This window comes from Pinus tabuliformis, chromosome 2_1 (assembly GCF_031772625.1).
Source record: "Pinus tabuliformis cultivar Carrire ecotype Pingquan chromosome 2_1, CPIR1, whole genome shotgun sequence".
NCBI classification, from domain to species: domain Eukaryota; kingdom Viridiplantae; phylum Streptophyta; class Pinopsida; order Pinales; family Pinaceae; genus Pinus; species Pinus tabuliformis.
Window position 1 is genome coordinate 884,949,313 of NC_142299.1, and position 19,011 is coordinate 884,968,323.

The 19,011-nt window shown below is 41.4% G+C and overlaps 1 protein-coding gene across 7 annotated transcripts in view; it reads left to right on the plus strand.

The window, feature by feature from the left end:
* Nucleotides 1-19,011, plus strand: part of LOC149203487 (bifunctional 3-dehydroquinate dehydratase/shikimate dehydrogenase, chloroplastic-like) — a 233,068-nt gene that overhangs the window by 129,295 nt on the left and 84,762 nt on the right. For all 7 annotated transcript variants that reach the window (XM_089403456.1, XM_089403454.1, XM_089403455.1 and 4 more), the window contains one exon: nucleotides 1,539-1,757. In XM_089403456.1, the coding sequence (XP_089259582.1) occupies nucleotides 1,539-1,757 (219 nt within the window). The remainder of the gene's footprint in view (nucleotides 1-1,538; nucleotides 1,758-19,011) is intronic.

A 19,011-nucleotide genomic window follows, 5' to 3' on the forward strand; every position in this document is an offset into this window, starting at 1 on the left:
GTTTTTATCCACAGATCAGGGCATGAGTTCTGAAGATGACTGGTTTGAAAGCATACAGGACATTGGAAAGCCGTGTTCTCATAATCTAGAATTTGTGACCACTGAAAATTATTGCTTCAAGATTATGTGATCTGGTAACCCTTTGCTAAGGTCTATCTCCACACAAATCCTAGCAAAGATGAAGATTCCTTTGTCTGTTCTTTTGAATTTGCCCAATTTTCAGGATTCTTTGTTACTATAGAGATGCCTTATTTCTTATTGATAAAAGCAGATGCTGCAGAATTGTATTAATTTCTGCAGAATTTGCTGTGTATGCATTTTGAATTCTGTTGCTTAATCTTTTTTTCTGCAACCTTATTTCTGTAGTTTGATTTCTTTAAAATCTGCTAATGGAAGTTTTAATTACTCTGGGCTTACTGTTTTCAGTAATTTAGTTAGTAAAATTTCAGCAATTAGACTGCATTAGTTAGCTTAGGCATTCATAGAGTAGAGTTAGCTGCTAACATTCCTAGCTGAGAAGCCCTTGTGGTTGCATATACAGTGCACAGTATCATGAAAGCTTATGTACTAAGGATGACAATTATAAATTGTGCTCTTATGATTCCTTGTTATCTGAACTCTCCAATGCTTTTGGTTGATCTTCCTTCAAGGAATTTTAAACAATATATTTTATGATGTATGACAGTATGAGTATATTTCATGTGTTTTTTCACACCTCAAATCCAGTTGCATTATCTTTAATAATCCTAAGCTCTTATAACTCCTACATCTCGTACCTGATAATTATGCTGTAGATGCAGCTGATTTTAAGAATAATGCTGCAGAGACAGCTGACTTTAAGAATTATGCTTTGATTGAAAGCATTTTAAGACAAGTCAACATGCTTGTTTTGATATGAAGGTTCTATACATCTTAACTTTTCCAAATTTCTGTTTGTTAACTTTATTTGCTTTAATTTTTCAAAGTATTGTTGATAGAATGAACTAGGTACCATTTTCCTGGAAGTGGGAAAATAAGCAAATGATAAAATTGGCTTGCAGAACCTCCTTATCTCCTCTTTAATTAGATGACAAATTGATGATCGTACAGACATCTATTGTTCTCCATCAAGCAGATTGTCTACTTGGACATACTTTGAAGTATTCTTAGCATATAGGGTTCTGTAAATAGAAGGTCTTAAATGGTTCTTCCATTATTTGTAGGATGTTAAAATAGACAAGGAGTGTATAGTTAAGTGCAAATCAGCAGGTGTGGTTTTGTCGATGTCTTTATTTTAATGTCTAGATACAGCATGGGTTTGCTCATATTATGTAGAAGACATCCAACAATCTTTTTATGTTCCCTTTATTTAATATGAAATTCATCCATATACATTATCTAGGGATGTTCTGTCGTTGGACTCAACTGATATAACAATACTGATAGTAACTTTTTTATACTCTATGTTTCACTAGGACCTCTACTTGATTTGACAAAGTTGAAGAAATTGAAAAAGTTGATGTCTGGCACTTATTCAAGTTCCATTGCTTTCTTTCCAGGTTGCTTCTGATTTCATTAAGAGCATTTCCAGCAAGAAACGAGAAAATAGCAAGATCATTGTTTCAAATCATAACTACCAATATACACCATCACTTGAGGATCTTGGCCTTCTTGTGGCAAGAATACAATCTACAGGAGCTGATATAGTGAAGATCGCAACGACTGCTACTGATATTACTGATGTTGCTCGAATATTTCGGGTGCTTACATACAGTCAAGTGAGTTTGCAGACAAAATATAGAAGCCAGCATTTGCTATTTCTTCTTTCTGTTACATTGAGTTTGAACCAGAACTTGCAGACTGCATTATGTTTTTTTTTTTGGTGCATTTCATCTGTATTTGTCTTATTATTTCTCATTTGAATGCGCCCAGTCTCAATGCTTCAAAGCCCTTTCCTGCTTTGATTTTTTTCTTTTCTTTTTGAACATCACATTGGTAATTCCGTTGTACTTATGCCTAAGAGGCCAGTATTAGGTTAATGGGCATTTTTTGGCTTATATTCCACTCTGTTTTTTAGCTTTGATAGTGCTTGTGGCAGCTGCATTTGTGACCCACTTTTTTTTGTATAGAATGCATAAGTACATCTCTGTTTATCTTATTAAGTTATTAGTTAAAGGAAGCAGTTGATTAAAAAAATAGCTCCATTGTAGTGTAGTCTGTTTCTTTTAACAGGTATTTTTTGTCTGTATATGGTGAATTTTTTTCCTCGGAAAAAGTGTAATTTTCATTAAAAAGATAAGAAAATTACATGTTGTATGATACTGCAGATATGAACTGCTGTCAGCAAAAAGGGAGTACTGTTTAGAGCTATTATAAACTTTACAAAAACTATTATGATGCTTACTGATAATAAACTTCTGAGAAGTCCAGTAAGTTTATGAGAATATGAGTTTTGTCCAAAAATATACTGAAAACTGGTAAGTTATATACATAGAAGGAGAAAGTAAAAGAAAAGCTGCTGAATGATCTAGCGATCATTCTGATAGGAACCAATCATGTCCATAAAAGGACGATGATAGTAACTGTAGAAACTGCCGCCCCTGTATTCCTGTATCTGCCATTGACCTCTGTTCAGTTGTGCTGCCTCTTTGGATAAACGATCAGCGATCTCATTCCTTTCCCTGTATATATGTGAGCATGCAAATGAATCAAATTGGGACTTTAGAGAAAGGATATCAGTCAAAATATCTCTAAGTGTGTGCAAGTGACAATGATTAACTTCATTTGTCCAGTTAATTATGAGCTGTGAGTCTCCGAATATCTGAAGTTGTTGGCAATTTTGTTCTTTTGCAAAAAGGAGAAGGTATTTTAGACTGCTCAATTCAGCATAGTTGTTGGTGCCTCTGCCAAGGCCGACCTTGATTCTATAAGACACTATATTATCCATATGCAGCACCGCCCCTCCACCACAGCCTTCAGCTTGTGCTGAGCCATCAAAATAACCCCAGGGGGAGTTTATGTCTATGGATTCCTAGGTAATGATCTGAGGGGGTCAGATGTCCTGGTCCTCCGGGAGCGAATTGTATAAAGCCAACAGCGAAATATTGGAGGAGTCCCAATCTATTTTGGCATTCTTGAAAATGGATTTGTTCCTATTAAGCCAGATTCCCTAGCAAATTAGCAGTGGAAGGCATCTAGTTTTCTGAGAGTTGGCTTTTATCCACCATCTTTGCCAAGCCTCTTCAATATCTCGTCCCGACCAATCAATATGTAGATTTAGTGAAGTGAGGATCCTTTGCCAGAAGGCTTTTGAGACAGAACAGGTAAAGAAGAGATGAGAAGTAACAGACAACATCTAGAAGGCCCGCAATTTGCACGACGCCTTAGCATTAGTTTAGTGGGAACCTTGTCTGTTAAAATGCACCACATGAAAAGCCTAGATTTGGGAGGGGCCTTTAATTTCCAGATATGACTCCACCACCAAGAGAAATCACCCGTGTGTCTGGCTGCCATTGTATAAGCATAACCTGATTTGGGGGAGTATCTGCCTTGGGGATCCAATGCCCAGATAAGGACATCTTGATTGTCGTTTATACGCACATTGGCCTCCTCTAATGAGCCTATGAATCTCTGCCAATCATCGACCCAAACTGCCGGAATGTTGAGCGTTCTGTGGTCCTTCCAGGTCTGGTTTTGCCACCTGTCCTGAATATCATCTACTATATGTGATAAGTGGGTGATGCCTGAGTCTTGAAGGAAATTGCAAAGAGGACGGGGGAGAATATGGCCATTCCCACATCCACTCCACGCGTCCAAACCAATCCTCACTTGAACTCCATTGCCAACTTTCCAAGCCAGACCACGCTTGATCAGAGAGATAGACTGAGATAATGCTTTCCAAATTATGGAGGATCCAGCCGTAGGAACTGAAGGTCTACGGATCCATTCCAGAATTGAGAGCGGATATATGTACTTATGATAAGTGATTTCCTGCCAAAGACTTCTGGAATTAATAAGTTTCCAACCCAGTTTTGCAGCCAGAGATTCAACGAATAAATGCAAATTTTTTATGCCCCAACCCCCCAGTTTTTTGGGTTTGTCAATGCTGTCCCAACGGGCCCAAGCAAAAGTTCTCCCTGGAATTTGTCTGTGCCAAAGGAAGCGATAGCATAATTGTTGAATTCTTTTTAAAATGCCTTTGGGAATCCAAGCTAGCGACATCTAGTAAATCGGAGTAGCTTGTAGGACCGACTTGAGGAGAGTTAGCCTACCTGCTCTAGAAAGCCATCTCTATTGCCAAATATTGATTCTGCTTTCAATCTTGGCTATAAGCCAAGTCCAATCTGCTATGCGATAACCATTTGGTTTCAATCTGAAACCCAAATATTTAAGACCATCATCCAGATCTTGACGCTCATATTCAAAAAATTGGCTAGCTAATCTTGCTTCATTCAGCTGGCAGGAAACTATGATAATAGTTGATTTTGCAATATTTGGTTGCATGCCTGTAGCTATACAAAAAAGATCTAGAATAGCCTTGAAAGCATATGAGTCTTGAAAAGATCCATTTAAAAAAATCAGAACATCATCAACAAATAAAAGATGGGTTATAGAGGACATATCCGAGAGCTTGACTCCAGCCAAAGAGCCTTCCTCTCTACCTTTTGTTATCAGTCTGCTGAAGCCTTCCATGATGAGGAGAAAGAGCAGCAGGGAGAGAGGACATCCCTGCCTAAGGCCTCGTTCTGCATGAAAGAAACCTGAAGCCGCTCCATTGATGAGAATACTAAAGGAGACTGAAGTAAGCCAGCCCATGATCCAATTGATGAAAGAAAAGGGGAAGCCAATGTGAGTGAGAGTTATCCTGAGGTAGGGCCAACAGGTACGATCAAAAGCTTTGGAAAGATAAATTTTTAGGATGACAGACTTTTTATGGAGCTTCTTAATCGAGTGAAGAGCTTCCTGAGTAGTACCAATTGCTTCATGGATTTGGGCATGGCTGAGAAAGGCAAATTGCTCCTTGGATATCATTCGGGAGAGAAAGGGTTTAATACGGAGGGCTATTGTTTTGGATATGATTTTGTAAATGCTATTGCAGAGGGATATGGGTCTGTAATCTTCAAAAGAGGAAGGGTTATCAGATTTGGGTATAAGGGCCACGAAAGTCGAGTTGAAGGCCTCCAAAATTCTGCCAGACTTTCAGCTTTCTTCAATGGTCTGGATGAGATCATCTCCAATTAAATCTAAAAAGGAACTGAAGAATTCAACCGGCCACCCATCAGGACCCGGGCTCTTATCCTTATGAAAGCACTTCAGCACAACTTCAAGCTCTTCTCTAGTAACCTGAGAGTTTAGTTCTTCAATTTCCTCTGGCTCGATGAATTTGGGTAGAGCTTCAGCAGTGTGAATGATGCTTGGAAGGGTTATTCCAATGGGGGCTTTGTAGATATTAGAGTAATGTCTAATCCCCATGTCAGCCAGTTGTTCAAAATTGCCTGCTTTCCTTCCTTCTGAGTCTTGTAATTCCCAAATTGAGTTAATGGCTTTTCGACCCCTTGCATATTGTTGAAAGAACTTTGAATTTTCATCACCTGCTTTGAGTCAGATTGCTCTGCTCTTGAGCCTCTAGGTTTCTTCTTTTAAGCGAAGAAGCTTTATTCTTTCAGTTTCCCGCTGAATCAGTTGCAACTTTTGTTTTGCCGAGTTCGATCCTGTGGGAGTTGATTCTTTGAAGGCTAGTAGAGCCTTTTCAATTCTTTGAAGATCTTCATCTTCTTTTCTTTGTTTTAATCTGGCCCAGGTTATTGTTTTGCCTTTTAGAACTGCTAGATTTTTTGCAAAGAGCTCCCCTGGGGAGGAGGTTTCATTCTGGGAGCAATGGATCCAAGTGGCCGAGACCAAGTTCCTGAAACTCGGCTCCAGCAACCAGGAGGAGTTAAATTTAAAAGGTGAAGAGGGTTTAGAAAGATTACCCTTGAGCTCCAGAAATATAGGAGAGTGATCAGAGATCCCACCACTCCCCACCCATTGACGAAAGAGAATTAAACTTGCCATAAGAGGGGCTTTGATCAAGAATCGGTCCAATCTTCTAGCAAGGGCATCTACCCCCAATCTGCGATTCCTCCAAGTTGGCTTGAGTTTAACAGGGTCAATATTTAGAAATTCGTGAGCATCCAACAAGTTTTCAAAAAATGCTGTGAGATGATCACTTTGACCCCTGAAACCCCAGGATTCCACTGATCCGAGGGAGAAATTTAAATCTCCACCAATAATGATATTATCTTGATTCATAAAATTAGCCTCCATGATTCTGTTCCAGAAGAATTCTTTGTTCTGGAAAGGGCCATAGATGTTGATGATCCTAAATGGTCTGTCGAGCTCCATAGGCCCAATATCTGCACCAAGAAAACCTTCTCCTCCCCAAAAGTTGAGGATTTTTGTAGAACGAGTGTTAAACCCCAAGGCGTAGCCACCAGAGCGACCCTTCACATCCAAAAAATGAAATCCCAGGTTGGGGGAAAACTTAAGAGAAGCTTATTTATCTGGTGACCTTCCCCCAGAGTTTCTTGAAGGAAAATAGCAGCTAGCTTTTTAGACAGACAAAGCCTCTTGAGAGCCAACCTTTTGTCAGGGTTGGCTAGACCCCTACAATTAAAGGAAAGACAGATCATGGGGGAGAGGAGTGAGGGTTTCTCTTTGCTCTAAGAACCCAGTCGATTGGGGATTGGACCCCGGAGGCTACTTCAGCACTAGCCCTTTTAATAGCCTTAGAAATTTTTGATTGACGGCCTCTCGGAGGCTTGAGAGTAATTGAAGGAGGGGGGTCAAGGTCCAGGCCTAAGACCGAAGAGGGAGCAACAGGAAGGGATCTGAGGAAATATCGGTGAGGCCCACTTGATAGTGGGTGATCATCGAGCGGGCAGGTGGTCCTATCCATAGAGTGTTGGGGAATGGGGGAGGACAGTGAGGGAGGCACAACGGGAATAGGACAAACCAATGAACATAACTTATTAACTTCAGCTTGAGAGACGACACAGTTCAAAGAAGATGATAAATTTACTGAACCTTCAATAGAATGAGAAAAAAGAGGAAGAGTGGAGAAGGGAGTACCCGCGAAAGTGGTGTCCCGAGATCTAGATTTTTCAGGGGGTCGATCCGATGCCCTTGCGAAATGGTGAGCTACGGCCTGCTACGGAGTTAGACTAGGGGGCAGAGTACTTTCTTGGAGGTCCAATTGAGAATCGAAATCTGAATCCAGAGTTTGAGTGGACGCTGAGACCAACACTTTGGCCGGTATCTGATTCTGCCCTAAAATTCTTGGACAATCTTTGTTTAGATGCCCCACTTTGTGAAATTTGCGGCAACGGAAGGGAATGCCTTTGTAATCTAGAATTTGCTTCTGAGTGATGTCGCCCATCTGAAGCAGGTAGCTCTCTACTAGACCTTCTCTGGTATCTAGATGCACTAGAATACGTGCCAATGCTAGGCATCCTGTGTCTTGGTAGGTTCTATCATGATCTAGATAGACACCCAAATCATCTCCTATTACCTTGAAGATTTCTTCCCCCCAAAATTGTAACGGGAGAGTAGGTAATCGGACCTAGATTGGCCCCGCTCCATGATTTTCCTTTTCTGGGTCAAACATTGGCGACCATCACTTCAATAGCACTGGTGTCATCTCGATGTGCCAGTACCGCGTGAGGACCCAGTCTACCTGGTCCGGATGAGCGAAAATCAGAGCAAACCAGCCCTTGGAAAGCGAGAGGATACCTAGGAGCTGTATGAGGAGATTCCCCCAAATTTCCACTGTCCACTTTCGAAGGCGTATCGGGGAGTAATTTCGGCCTCTCACCCTTCCAACTAACACCGTGCTCTCTGTGAGGGCCGCTTGAGCCATAGAGATTCCTTCTCCGAAGATTAACCGCCTGTCCCTTTCTCTGATTTTTGAATTCCTTGATTTTTTTTGGATGTTTTGGCCGCGCTTTAGCTGCTTGCTCTCCTTCCTCAAGGCCAATGTCTTTTGGATTAGAACGATTTCCTTCCGAGGCGTGGTCTAGTTCGGGAATGCCAATGAAGCAACCTGAAGGAGGGGCTGAGCCGACTGGTTGGAAATTGGAATACTGTATAGAAGGGGGCAATCTCGAGGATTCCTACTTGTTCAGGCAACAATCCTTGTGCTATTTGACCCAAGTTACTTGGTCCTTCTCTTGAAACACTCGCACCACCTTGGGTAATTGTTGCTGCCGAGAAGGCCTGCGACCATATGTTCAGGTCCGACGGGGAAGGAATGGGTAGGAAGGGTAACTCCGGGCCTTCTTCCAGGATGAATATTCCTTACGTAACTGTCGGGGGCGGAGTCGATTCTAGGGTCTGTGGAGAGACCGCCATATTTTCTATAACTGCCTCAACCCCTGTGACCGATAAACTGGCTATCACCGACGTAGTCAATGCTGGGGTTGGTCGGGAGAAATTGACCCAAATATCCTCAGCAGCAAGGGAGTCAGAAGTGTAGTCAAGTAGCTGTTCATCCATCCGGGAGCCAGCTGCCCAAGAAAACAGTGCGCCATTCCGCCACGTCTTCCTGTTGGGGTTACACTTGCCCGAGACCGCCGTTCTTGGCAAAACGCCCTTGTGCTCTGTTTCAAACCCTCTTGCAAAAAACGGATTTTTTCAACTGTATATGGTGATTATTTTGGTACATGATCATGATTCACTATAACAAGTATGTGCTGTCATTTTAGTTCAATGAGTAGCTAAATTTATAAATTACCTTGGTTTGAGGAAAAATTGGATGTAGATAATCCAAACCATTGTTGTTAGATTTGGCCAAGACCTGTTAGTCTCGTTGAGCCTTTTCAAGCCCATCCTGAAATAAGTGAAGGGTGAAAACTTGGCCTGAATCTTGCCTGAAAATGAAACTCAGCTGAACTTGGTAAAACTTGACCAGCCAGAAACATGGGCCCCACATGGAAATGATTTGGAGAAAAAGCTGAAATGTAATTTTTGGAGGAAGAAAAAAGGGCAGAAACACATCTACTGAAACCCTAAAGGCTCATTTCTCTCTCATTTGGTCATTTAATACAATCAATTGTTATAAACTGTTGTATTATAGATTTTGTGGGTAGAAATGTCATTATTAAAGCTTTTGCAAATTTGCACACAGTTTCCTGTCTTTTGAGTTTTTTTCTCTGTTTGCTGAGTTTCACTGAGTCTTAAATCAAGTTTAGCGGAGTCACCGGCTTTTGTTGAGTCCCAAACTGGATGTCTCAGTCTAACAACCTCAATCTAAACCTCCGTCAATATCCCCTATATTTATACTTATGGCAATTGCATTGTTTCTTCAGCTTGACTCTTTACTTTGTATGCTTGTAAATTAGACTAGATTTTTGTAATAATACTAAATTCTAACTAAATGAACTGATATCCTTCATTGGAAGGGTCTTTTGGTTTCAAATCACATACAAAGGGTCAAGCTATTCCTTCAGAGGTACAAGGTGCACCAGTGCATTTTGATATTGTGGACTGAACTTCTGTTGTCCTTACCTGCAGTAATATCAAGATTAATTCTGCCAATACTATCCAAATTGGAACTGGGACTGGAACCAGCCAAGAGTCAAATTGGGGCCCCCGACATGGATGTGCTGGAAAATGGGGTTGAAGAACTGGTTGACTAAAAAATACTAGAGTTATGCAGATTTTAATAAAAAATTATATATTTATGTACATCGATGTATATCTAAACCATTAGACACCTAATATACAAAGTTTGCTTATGTATCTAGTATGTAAGGCCTTTTTCCCGTTGTTTTTTTCTGTCTTTTTGGGCATGATGGAGTGTTTTTTTTGTGGAATTCTTTGGACCAGCTGGTTACAGCCTGGTCCAGTGGTCCTGATAACCTAGGATTCTGTCCAAGGTTATTGAGTCTCCTATTCCTGGTAGCTTTGTGCTCTGCATAGGCTGTAGGTACTAGGAACTTTTATTACACCAGAATGCAAAAATTTGATCAAGGTTGAAATGTCTAGGAGCATGACTCTCTTATCACAAAGCCCTTCCAGGTCATAGAGAGGATAAGAAGAGCCATGCAATTTTTCATTTTTATGAAAAAGATCAAACCACATATGCTAAGTTGTTAATTACTGTGGTCATTTGTTCCAGTGCCTAAACTGCTGCAGTGACCAATTAGGAATTATTTCTTTGTGAAACCAACACACTTGCACATGCAAGGTTGGTGCTATAATGTCTTACACACATTCTACCCAATTATGGGGAGCCAAGGTGACTGTTAGGTTTGATAGTTGAGCTCTGTGATACCCTTTTTCTCCTTCTATTGAATGTTATCATCCTATTTTCATGTTTTTAATGTGGTTTTATATGGATCCATTGCCCTGGTCATGTTTTCAAGTCCGGTTGCAAACATGACTTGTTATAGCGACGCAAAGGCACTCATTAACGAGGAATGGGATAAAGATTAGTTAGCAAAGATTAGCCTAAAACATATAATTCAACAAAGATTGATAAACAATTTGTGAGTCTCACTGGGCTATCGCTTGGGAAAAATGATTAATCCTAATGACCAACGATGAAATTCTACATCCAAGGTTAGCATGTCTATTATTCTTTATAGTATGGTGCTTTGCATGTGCCATTGTGCTGTAGGTTCGAGGAACATTTGCTAAACAAATTGCATAATGTTACTTTAGGCTGAACAAATCTATGACTGTTGTTACATCTCATATTGTATGAGGTTCCACTTTGTGATTTTCATCACATTGGTGGGATTAGTTGTTGGTACCTTTTCACCATTGGATCAACTTGGGGGGTTCATCTTTATGGAGCCCCTTCTCTTTATGGCATTGAATCATTTGATGGAGGTATTTGGTTGGGGGAAGTTTCACTTCTCTTTGGTTGGATGATTGTCCTTGCTTGGTTGGTGGTCCTGACTCTTTACACACGTGCTTGCCTTGTTGATCACCTCTTGATTGCATCTTTGATGGTTATGGAGCATAATGTCTCATTACGGTGTGGTTTTGGTGTACTTTTTTTATTTTTTCTCTTAAATCTTGGATGTGCTACATCTTGTTCATGGATGGTGGTTCTAGCCCCCCAATAGGTTAGGGCATGGTGTTAGACTGCAGATGTTTCATGATGTTGTTGGAGTTCCTAGCATTTTTATTCTCTTATAATGTTGTTCTGGTTGGATTGTTAGTTTTTGAGGTAGCAGCGGACAGGTGTTCTAGTCTCTATGATGTCTAAGAGGCTAAAGTACACGAGATCTCCAAAACCCAGAAAAGTTTCTTGGGGAAAGCTTTAGAAACACCTCAATTAGATTAATTAACCAATAATTAAATATTTCCTAAGTCTAACTTAGAAAAAGTGGTTAATTAAATCAGATTAATTGAGGGAGGTCAATTTTGCTCTAAAGACTTATACAAAAGTAAATTGGAGTCAAGATGATCATAGCCATTGATTGTGATGTGATCATGGCCGTTGGTTGCCCAATAGAAGATTATAAGAGCAGGGTCGATGGGGTTTGGAGAACACATCGATAGAGTTCAAGCAGTTTGGATTACCTAGTTGCAGTGATTTAGCAAGGGCACAATTGAAGCTAGGGAAACATGTTGATTTGGGGTAGCATCAGATGTGCTCTAGCCATGAAATTTGGTGGAGAGGCTAAAGCACATGAGATCTCCAAGACCCAGAAATGGTTTGGGGAAATTCCACCTGGTTAGAGAGATATTAAAATAATTAATATTTTTAATGGAGTTCCTAAGTCTAAACTTAGGAAAATTAAAATATCAATGGGTATTAATATAAAACTGGCTGAGAATGCTCTAAAAGACATGGTTCAAGCCAAATCTAATCTTAGTTGTTGATTAGAGATTTAATCTTGGTCGTTGAAGACTCAATAGGAAAAGTATAAGAGGAGGCTTGAGGGTCAGTTGGAGACACACCAAGATTGATCAGTTAGTTCGATTTTCTGGAGCGGGGTTTGCTGAGAAAATTCGAACAAGTGATTTGAGTTGCAGTGAGGGGCAATGAGTGCATAGAAGAGAGGCAAAGATAGTGCTAGAGGGCTAATGCAGTGATTGAGGAGGCTAAGCAGAGCCAGCTGGAGCCACGTAGAGGGCCAAAGAGACTGCGCAGAGGCTAGCAGGGCCTGCGTGGGTGATGCAGAAGGCTAGAGAGCCAGCGCAAAGCAGCAGAGGGCTGATGCTGGGGGTTTCAGAGCTATGCAGAGCCTCAAAAAAGCGTTGGAAGGATTTTTGTGGCGCAGAGTTGCAGAATATCTGCTTCCGAAGAGAGGTATTACTGCCAGATAGATATCTTTGTTGGGTGAGCCAGTTTGGCACCCTAGTTGTACTCAAGAAAGCTGCTTAATAATAAAACCCTTAGAACTGCTGCACCGGTTTTCCCAAGTTGGGTTTTTCTAGGGACGATTGTCTAAAAATAACGGTGTTCCTTGTCGAAGGTCAAGTGCTTTCACTGTGGTGAACTTGTTCACTATGTCAGCTAATGTTCAAAAAGGAAGAAGGACAAGAAGGAAAAGCAAACAACAACTTCTGCAAAGATAAAGGATTTGTCTATCAAGTTGGAGGATGGATTCACACTTATAGTGGTAGTATCCTCAGGAGGAGGAGGAGCATGATGTTCTAGTATGCTAGGGCGGGTATGGTCCAAGGAAGGAGAAACAAGGAGATCTAGATCATAGTTAGGAGGGCTTGATCAGTAGTGTTGTCGCTTAGATTGTACAGGCACTGCAACAACGACTCAGGGTGGGGGCTGTCACTCTGATCCCCGCCCACTCCATTCTAGCTGTCTCCCAACATCAGCGTATGGGGGTAGTCCCTATGGAAATATGAAGATGGAGGACAAGTTGGCAACCAACGAGTCTGGGAGACACGATTGAGTGGCCTAGCTACTTGGTTAATTTTAGCAAGATTTAAAGATTAGATTAGATTTGAATATGAGACCAGTGCCTTATGGAGTCAAGTTTTTGCTTATTATTAATTAGATGCCAAGTAATTGGATGGACAATCACTGCTTGAATGTGTTTATTTTTGATAGCATCGGATGTGCTCTAAGCCTCAAAATTTGCAGGGAGGCTTGAACACATGTATTCCACAATACCCAGAAATCATTTTGGGAAATTCCACTCGGAGACAATTTTATTAAAATAATTAATTATTTTTAATGGGTGCCTAAGTCTAAACTTAGGAAATTAAACTAATTAAAGGGTATTAATCTAACTATGGGTGAAACTTCTAGAAGAAGACAAGGATCAAGCCAAAATGATCTGAGCCATTGATTAGGATCTAATCTAGGCTGTTGGTTCTCAACTAAAGGATTATAAGAGGAGGCTTGATGGGCATTTGGAAGACACATCGAGTGAAGATCAAAAGTTCGAATCTCTGAAGTAGAGCAACTGTCGGAGAGAAATTTGAAGTGATCTTTTGCAGTGAGGGGCAGGGATAGTCCCGGTTGGAGATTTTTCCTAATCCGGGAATTCTCAGCAGAGAGAGATCCAGTAGAGGTAGCGCAAGCTAGAGAGGTTGATGCAGGGCCACACAGAGGCAACGCAGAAGCCTAAAGGGAATCCGTAAATTTGCCGGAGAATCAATTTCTAGAGCCAGAAGCTGGGGTGTGAGACTGGAAGGGAAGAAGTCGAAATCTCAGAGGAAAACCGATTAGCTGGGAGGAGTGACTTAGACCCCAGTAGTTGTGACGCAGGGCCTCTGCAGTGGTTGCATAGAGGCAACCAGGGGTTGGCCATTCAGTGGTTGGATCAACCAGGATTTCCAGTGATAGTGTGAGGTAATCTCACTCATCTCTTTGTCAGTAATATTCTCTATACTGGAGACCCAGCAAGGCATCCAAAGATTGTATTCAAAATTACTACTGCATAATAATAAAACCCTTAGCTGCTGCACCGGTTTTCCTGCATTGGGTTTTTTTCGGGGACATTTGTCCAAAAATAACTGTGTAAATGTGTGTGATGTTTATTTCTCTCCTGTGCTATATTTAGTTTATGCTGTTTATTTTACTGTAGGCTGCAGTGTATGTATTTCAGTATTTGCCATAGAAAACTACAAGTAACTTGTTCAATTAATTTAACAAGTAGGTGAAATATAATTAGTTTGTTGCAGTAGGAATCGGGTAACTGATTTTTCACATGGTATCAAAGCACAGATTGTTAGCAAGAGAGCTTAGAGAAAAAAGGAAGAGGGAGTTCGAATTTACTGCAGAGGCAACAATTTGTAACCCCAGGAGGCAGCGCAGTTTGTGGGCCAAGGAGGTCGAAGTTTTGAGGAGAATTCGATTTCTCTGAGTGAGTCAACATAGAAATTCGATCTCCCGATTGAAGCTTTCCAGAGGCCGAAGTGAGCAACATATTTTTCCTTGCAGAGTAGATCTTTAGCTGGGACGTAGACATTTTGAAGCAGTTGTTGGCATAATAGCGTCAGTGGGAGAGAGAGAGACACCTGAGGGAATTTCTTCCTCAGAGAATTCCTGGCCAGGGAATTCAAATTCTCAATTGCTGAGCAGCAACAAGGGTCAGCAGATCTACTGACTCCAGCAAGGAGTGCGTAGGCCAACTGTTGGTTTTTGGTAGCATCAGATGTGATCTAGCTACGAAATTTGGTGGAGAGCCTAAGGCACATGAGATCTCCAAGACCTAGAAATCGTTTGGAGAAATTCCACCCGGATGAAAAGATATTAAAATAATTAATATTTTTTTAATGGGTTCCTAAGTCTAAACTTAGGAAAGTAAAAATATTAATGTGTATTAATATAAAATGGGTGAGAAAGTTCTAAGTGACGAGGACCAAGCCGGTTCTAATCTTAGCTGTTGATTACGGACTTAATCTCAGCCGTTGAATCGTCAACAAGAAAAGTATAAGAGGAGGCTTAAGGGTCAATTGGAGACACACGAAGAGAGATCAAGAATTTGATTTTCTGGGGTGAGGTTTGCTGAGAAATCGAGTTAGTGATCAATTGCAACGAAGGGCAGTTTAGTAAGGGATTTTGATCCAAGGCTGAAGAATACATATCAGAGAGGCAACTAAGTGCCGGAAGAGGCAACATAGAGCCTAGGAGGGCTGACACAGAGGCTAAGGAGGCGAACGCAGAGGACACAAAGGGCCATAGAGGTTGACGCGGAAGCCGTAGAGGCCAATGCAGAGGACGCAGCAGCGTTGGGAGATTCTGTGGGGCAGACTGGGAGCTGATCAACAGATCTTGAGTTGGAGAGGGTGACGCAGTTCCAGAGCAGTGTTTGGAGCAACTTTTACTGTCCAACACAAGGAACAATGGGAGTCATTGTGGGATTGATCATCCAGTTGCTGATCTGCCAGAATATCTGTCTCTAGAGAGAGGTACTATTGCCAAGGATATTCTCTGAAGGGTGTGCCATTTTTGGCACCCTAGTTGTGTTTAGAAATCTGCTTAATAATAAAACCCTCTATATGCTGCACCGATTTTCCCGGATTGGGTTTTTTCGAGGATGATTGTCCAAAAATAACTGTGTCCCTTGTGTTATTGTTTCTGTTTACTTCAGTGCATTATCTGTATATCTGTGAAGGCTACATTTGTGTTTACTTCGATATTTATGAAATTAAATAACTTGTTAATGTAAAGAACAAGTAGGAGATAGTAAACCAGACATTGTAGTAGGGGTTTCTGATGTGTTAGATTCAGGGATTTTAACACCAACCCAGCAGCAGTGCAAAGGAGAAAGGAGGTCATTCAACTTTTTTGATTGGCAGAGATGGCAGCTAGTGGGTCAAGAGATCAGGATCGGTTGGATGGTGCATCCAACTATGTGATCTGGAAGGCGAGGATGTCATGCCTTTTGGATGAACATTTTCTCAAGATCTACATCGATAGTGTGGTAGCTGAGCCTGCGGATTGAGATCCGCTCAAAAGGTACAAGGGAGAGATGGCGAAGGCCAGGCGGATGATCCTCGACAGAGTGAAGGATCATGTAGTTTGTCACATCTCAGGCAAAGGGATTGCCAAGGAGATGTGGTATGTCTTGTCCATGCTATATTAGGGATCTTTCGAGCAGCAGAAGATGTACTTGGAGCAGAAGATGAAATCCACTCAGATGCAGAAAGGGGAACGCATTGATGTGTTCCTTGCAAAGCTTCAGGAAACCTGTGACGAGTTGGCAGCTGTGGGGTCAACACCTCAGCTTACCGAGATGGTGAGGCTGCCCTAAACTCAATTTTAGAAGAGTGGCAAGTATTTGTCCAGAGCATCATGGGCAGGGAGAAACTGCCAGACTAGGAAGGAATGTGGGCTGCTCTTCAGCAGGAAGAGATGAGGAGAGACTTAGTCAAGTGCAAACTTGATAGCGGTAGTAGCAGTGGGACGAAGCCCAAGGAGGAGGATGAGAATGCAACTCTCGCATCTAAGGGGCAACAGGAGTAGTGGAAGAAGAAGAAAGATATTTCGAAGATCAAGTGCTTTCAGTGTGGTGAACTTGGTCACTACGCTACACAGTGTCCTCTCAAGATGAAGAACAAGGACGAGAAGCATGATCCGAAGGCTACATTCGCACAGATCAAAGAGGAGTTTCCCATGATCGCCCAGAGGTTGGGTGGATATAGAACTGTAGTTCGAAAGAACTGCAGATGGGCAGGATTTTTGAGGAGTCCACCTCTTGGATCAATACCTTGCTATGGGAGCCCAGATTAGAAGTAGCAAGATGGATCGGGTTAGTTGGTGCAGAGGAGTGTCAGATTGACAGTTGCAGTGGCTAGGAGTGCCACAAACTGAGCAACACGGAGCTAGAGATGGAAATAGTGCAGTTGGCACAGAGTAGAGGTTAGCAACAACACAGAGGCTTCAGAGGGTCAGCATAGAGACTAGCAATAGTCAGAACTCCAACAACAAGATGCATCATGTTGAACACCAGTCAAGTAATTTTGGATGCTTTTCCATTGCTGATGTAGTAGCAGCAACAATTGGAGAAGGTTGCAGTGCAGATGCAGTATTGGTAATGATAGGGCCAATAGAAGCACGGATGCAGAATTTGAGAGGGAGTTACAGCACAGATGCAGCGTTGGTAGTGGCAGTGTCAACAACAGTACAAATGCAACATTTGCACGGTAGTTGGTGGGCAGTGATGCCAGGCATCAACAACGTAGAGGGAGATGTTACAGAGAGGGGTGATGCTTTAGTAGGTAGCATTACTAGGGCACATTCCTCGCTAAGAGGGAGTATTGATTTATGGTAGCATCAGATGTGCTCTAAGCCTCAAAATTTGTAGGGAGGCTTGGACACATGTATTCCACAATACCTAGAAATCGTTTTGGGAAATTCCACTCGGAGACAGTTTTATTAAAATAATTAATTATTTTTAATGGGTGCCTAAGTCTAAACTTAGGAAATTAAAATAATTAAAGGGTATTAATCTAACTGTGGGTGAAACTTCTAGAAGAAGATGAGGATCAAGCCAAAATGATCTGAGCCATTGATTAGGATCTAATTTGGGTTGTTGGTTCTCAACAGAAGGATTATAAGAGGAGGCTTGATGGGCATTTGGAAGACACATTGAGTGAAGATCAGAAGATCGAATTTCTGAAGCAGAGCAGCTGCCAGAGAGAAATTTGAAGTGATCTTTTGCAGTGAGGGGAAGGGATAGTTCCGGTTGGAGATTTCTCCTGATTTAGGAATACTCAAGAGAGAAGGTAGAGAGAGATCCAGCAGAGGCAGCGCAGAGCTAGAGAGGCTAACGCAGGGCCACGCAGAGGCATCGTAGAAGCCTAGAGGGAATCTGTAAATTTTTTGGAGAATTGTTTTCCAGTGCCAGAAGTCGGGGTGTGAGACCAGAAGGGTAGAAGTTGAAATCTCAGAGGCAAATCGATCAACCAGGAGGAGTGACGCAGACCTCAGTAGCTGTGACGCAGGGCCTACGCAGTGATTGTGTAGAGACAACACAGAGGCAGCCAGGGGCTGGCCATTCAGTGGCTGGATCAGCCAAGATTTCCAGTGATAGTGTGAGGTAATCTCACTCATCTCTCTGTCAGTAATATTCTCTATACTGATAGCCAGCAGGGCATCTAGAGATTGTATTCAGAATTTCTACTCTATAATAATAAAACCCTCAGCTGTTGCACCTGTTTTCCCGCATTGGGTTTTTCCCTGGGACATTTGTCCAAAAATAACTGTGTAAATGTGCGTGATGCTTATTTCTCTCCTGTGCTGTATTTAGTTTCCGCAGTTTATTTTGGTGTAGGCTGCAATGTATGTATTTCAGTATTTGTCGTAGAAAACTGCAAGTAACTTGTTCAATGAATTTAACAAGTAGGTGAAATATAATCAGTTTGCTGCAGTAGGAATTAGGTAACCGAATTTTTACGAATGCTTAACTATCCTATATGCTATGCAAATCCTAGGATCTACGTGTGATGCAAGAATCTTGGTTACTTTTAATTTAATGCCTATTCTAGATGTATCCTTTTTGTTAACTATTTTGAAGCTAGTCTCTAGAGTAGGTTGTGGGAAAAAGGCCAATAAGAAGTAAGCAATGGCTTGATTAACGATACTTTATGTTAGGCTCTAACCACCCGATGCCTCCAGTGCTGCAGAATTTGTGGCTCTGATGACTGCAAGGTCACCGTGTTAACCACTAAAGAGGTGCTAGACTCCTCAAGCTAGATGAGAAAGCTGGCCATACTTTCTATTAACCACGCTTATGCTTGGAGGTAAGTTATTAATGAAAATAGACTTAGAATGCAATGCAAGATGGATTAAGTGATTCTTAAGGTAATATTGTTTAAGTTGCTTAAGTACTTAATTATGACTTGATTTTAAATTATACAAACAAGTACTTATCAATGAGATTACAATATTAACCACAAGAAAATGTGCCAAGTTACCAAGTTCCAACAAGATACAAGATATATCCACAGTATACAATTATTCAACAGTTACGGGATGTGCCCAAATCCTGTAATAAATTAATGATAATTGAAGCACTTGGAACAATTTAACCAATGCTTAACAAGATACCAATTATTATTACC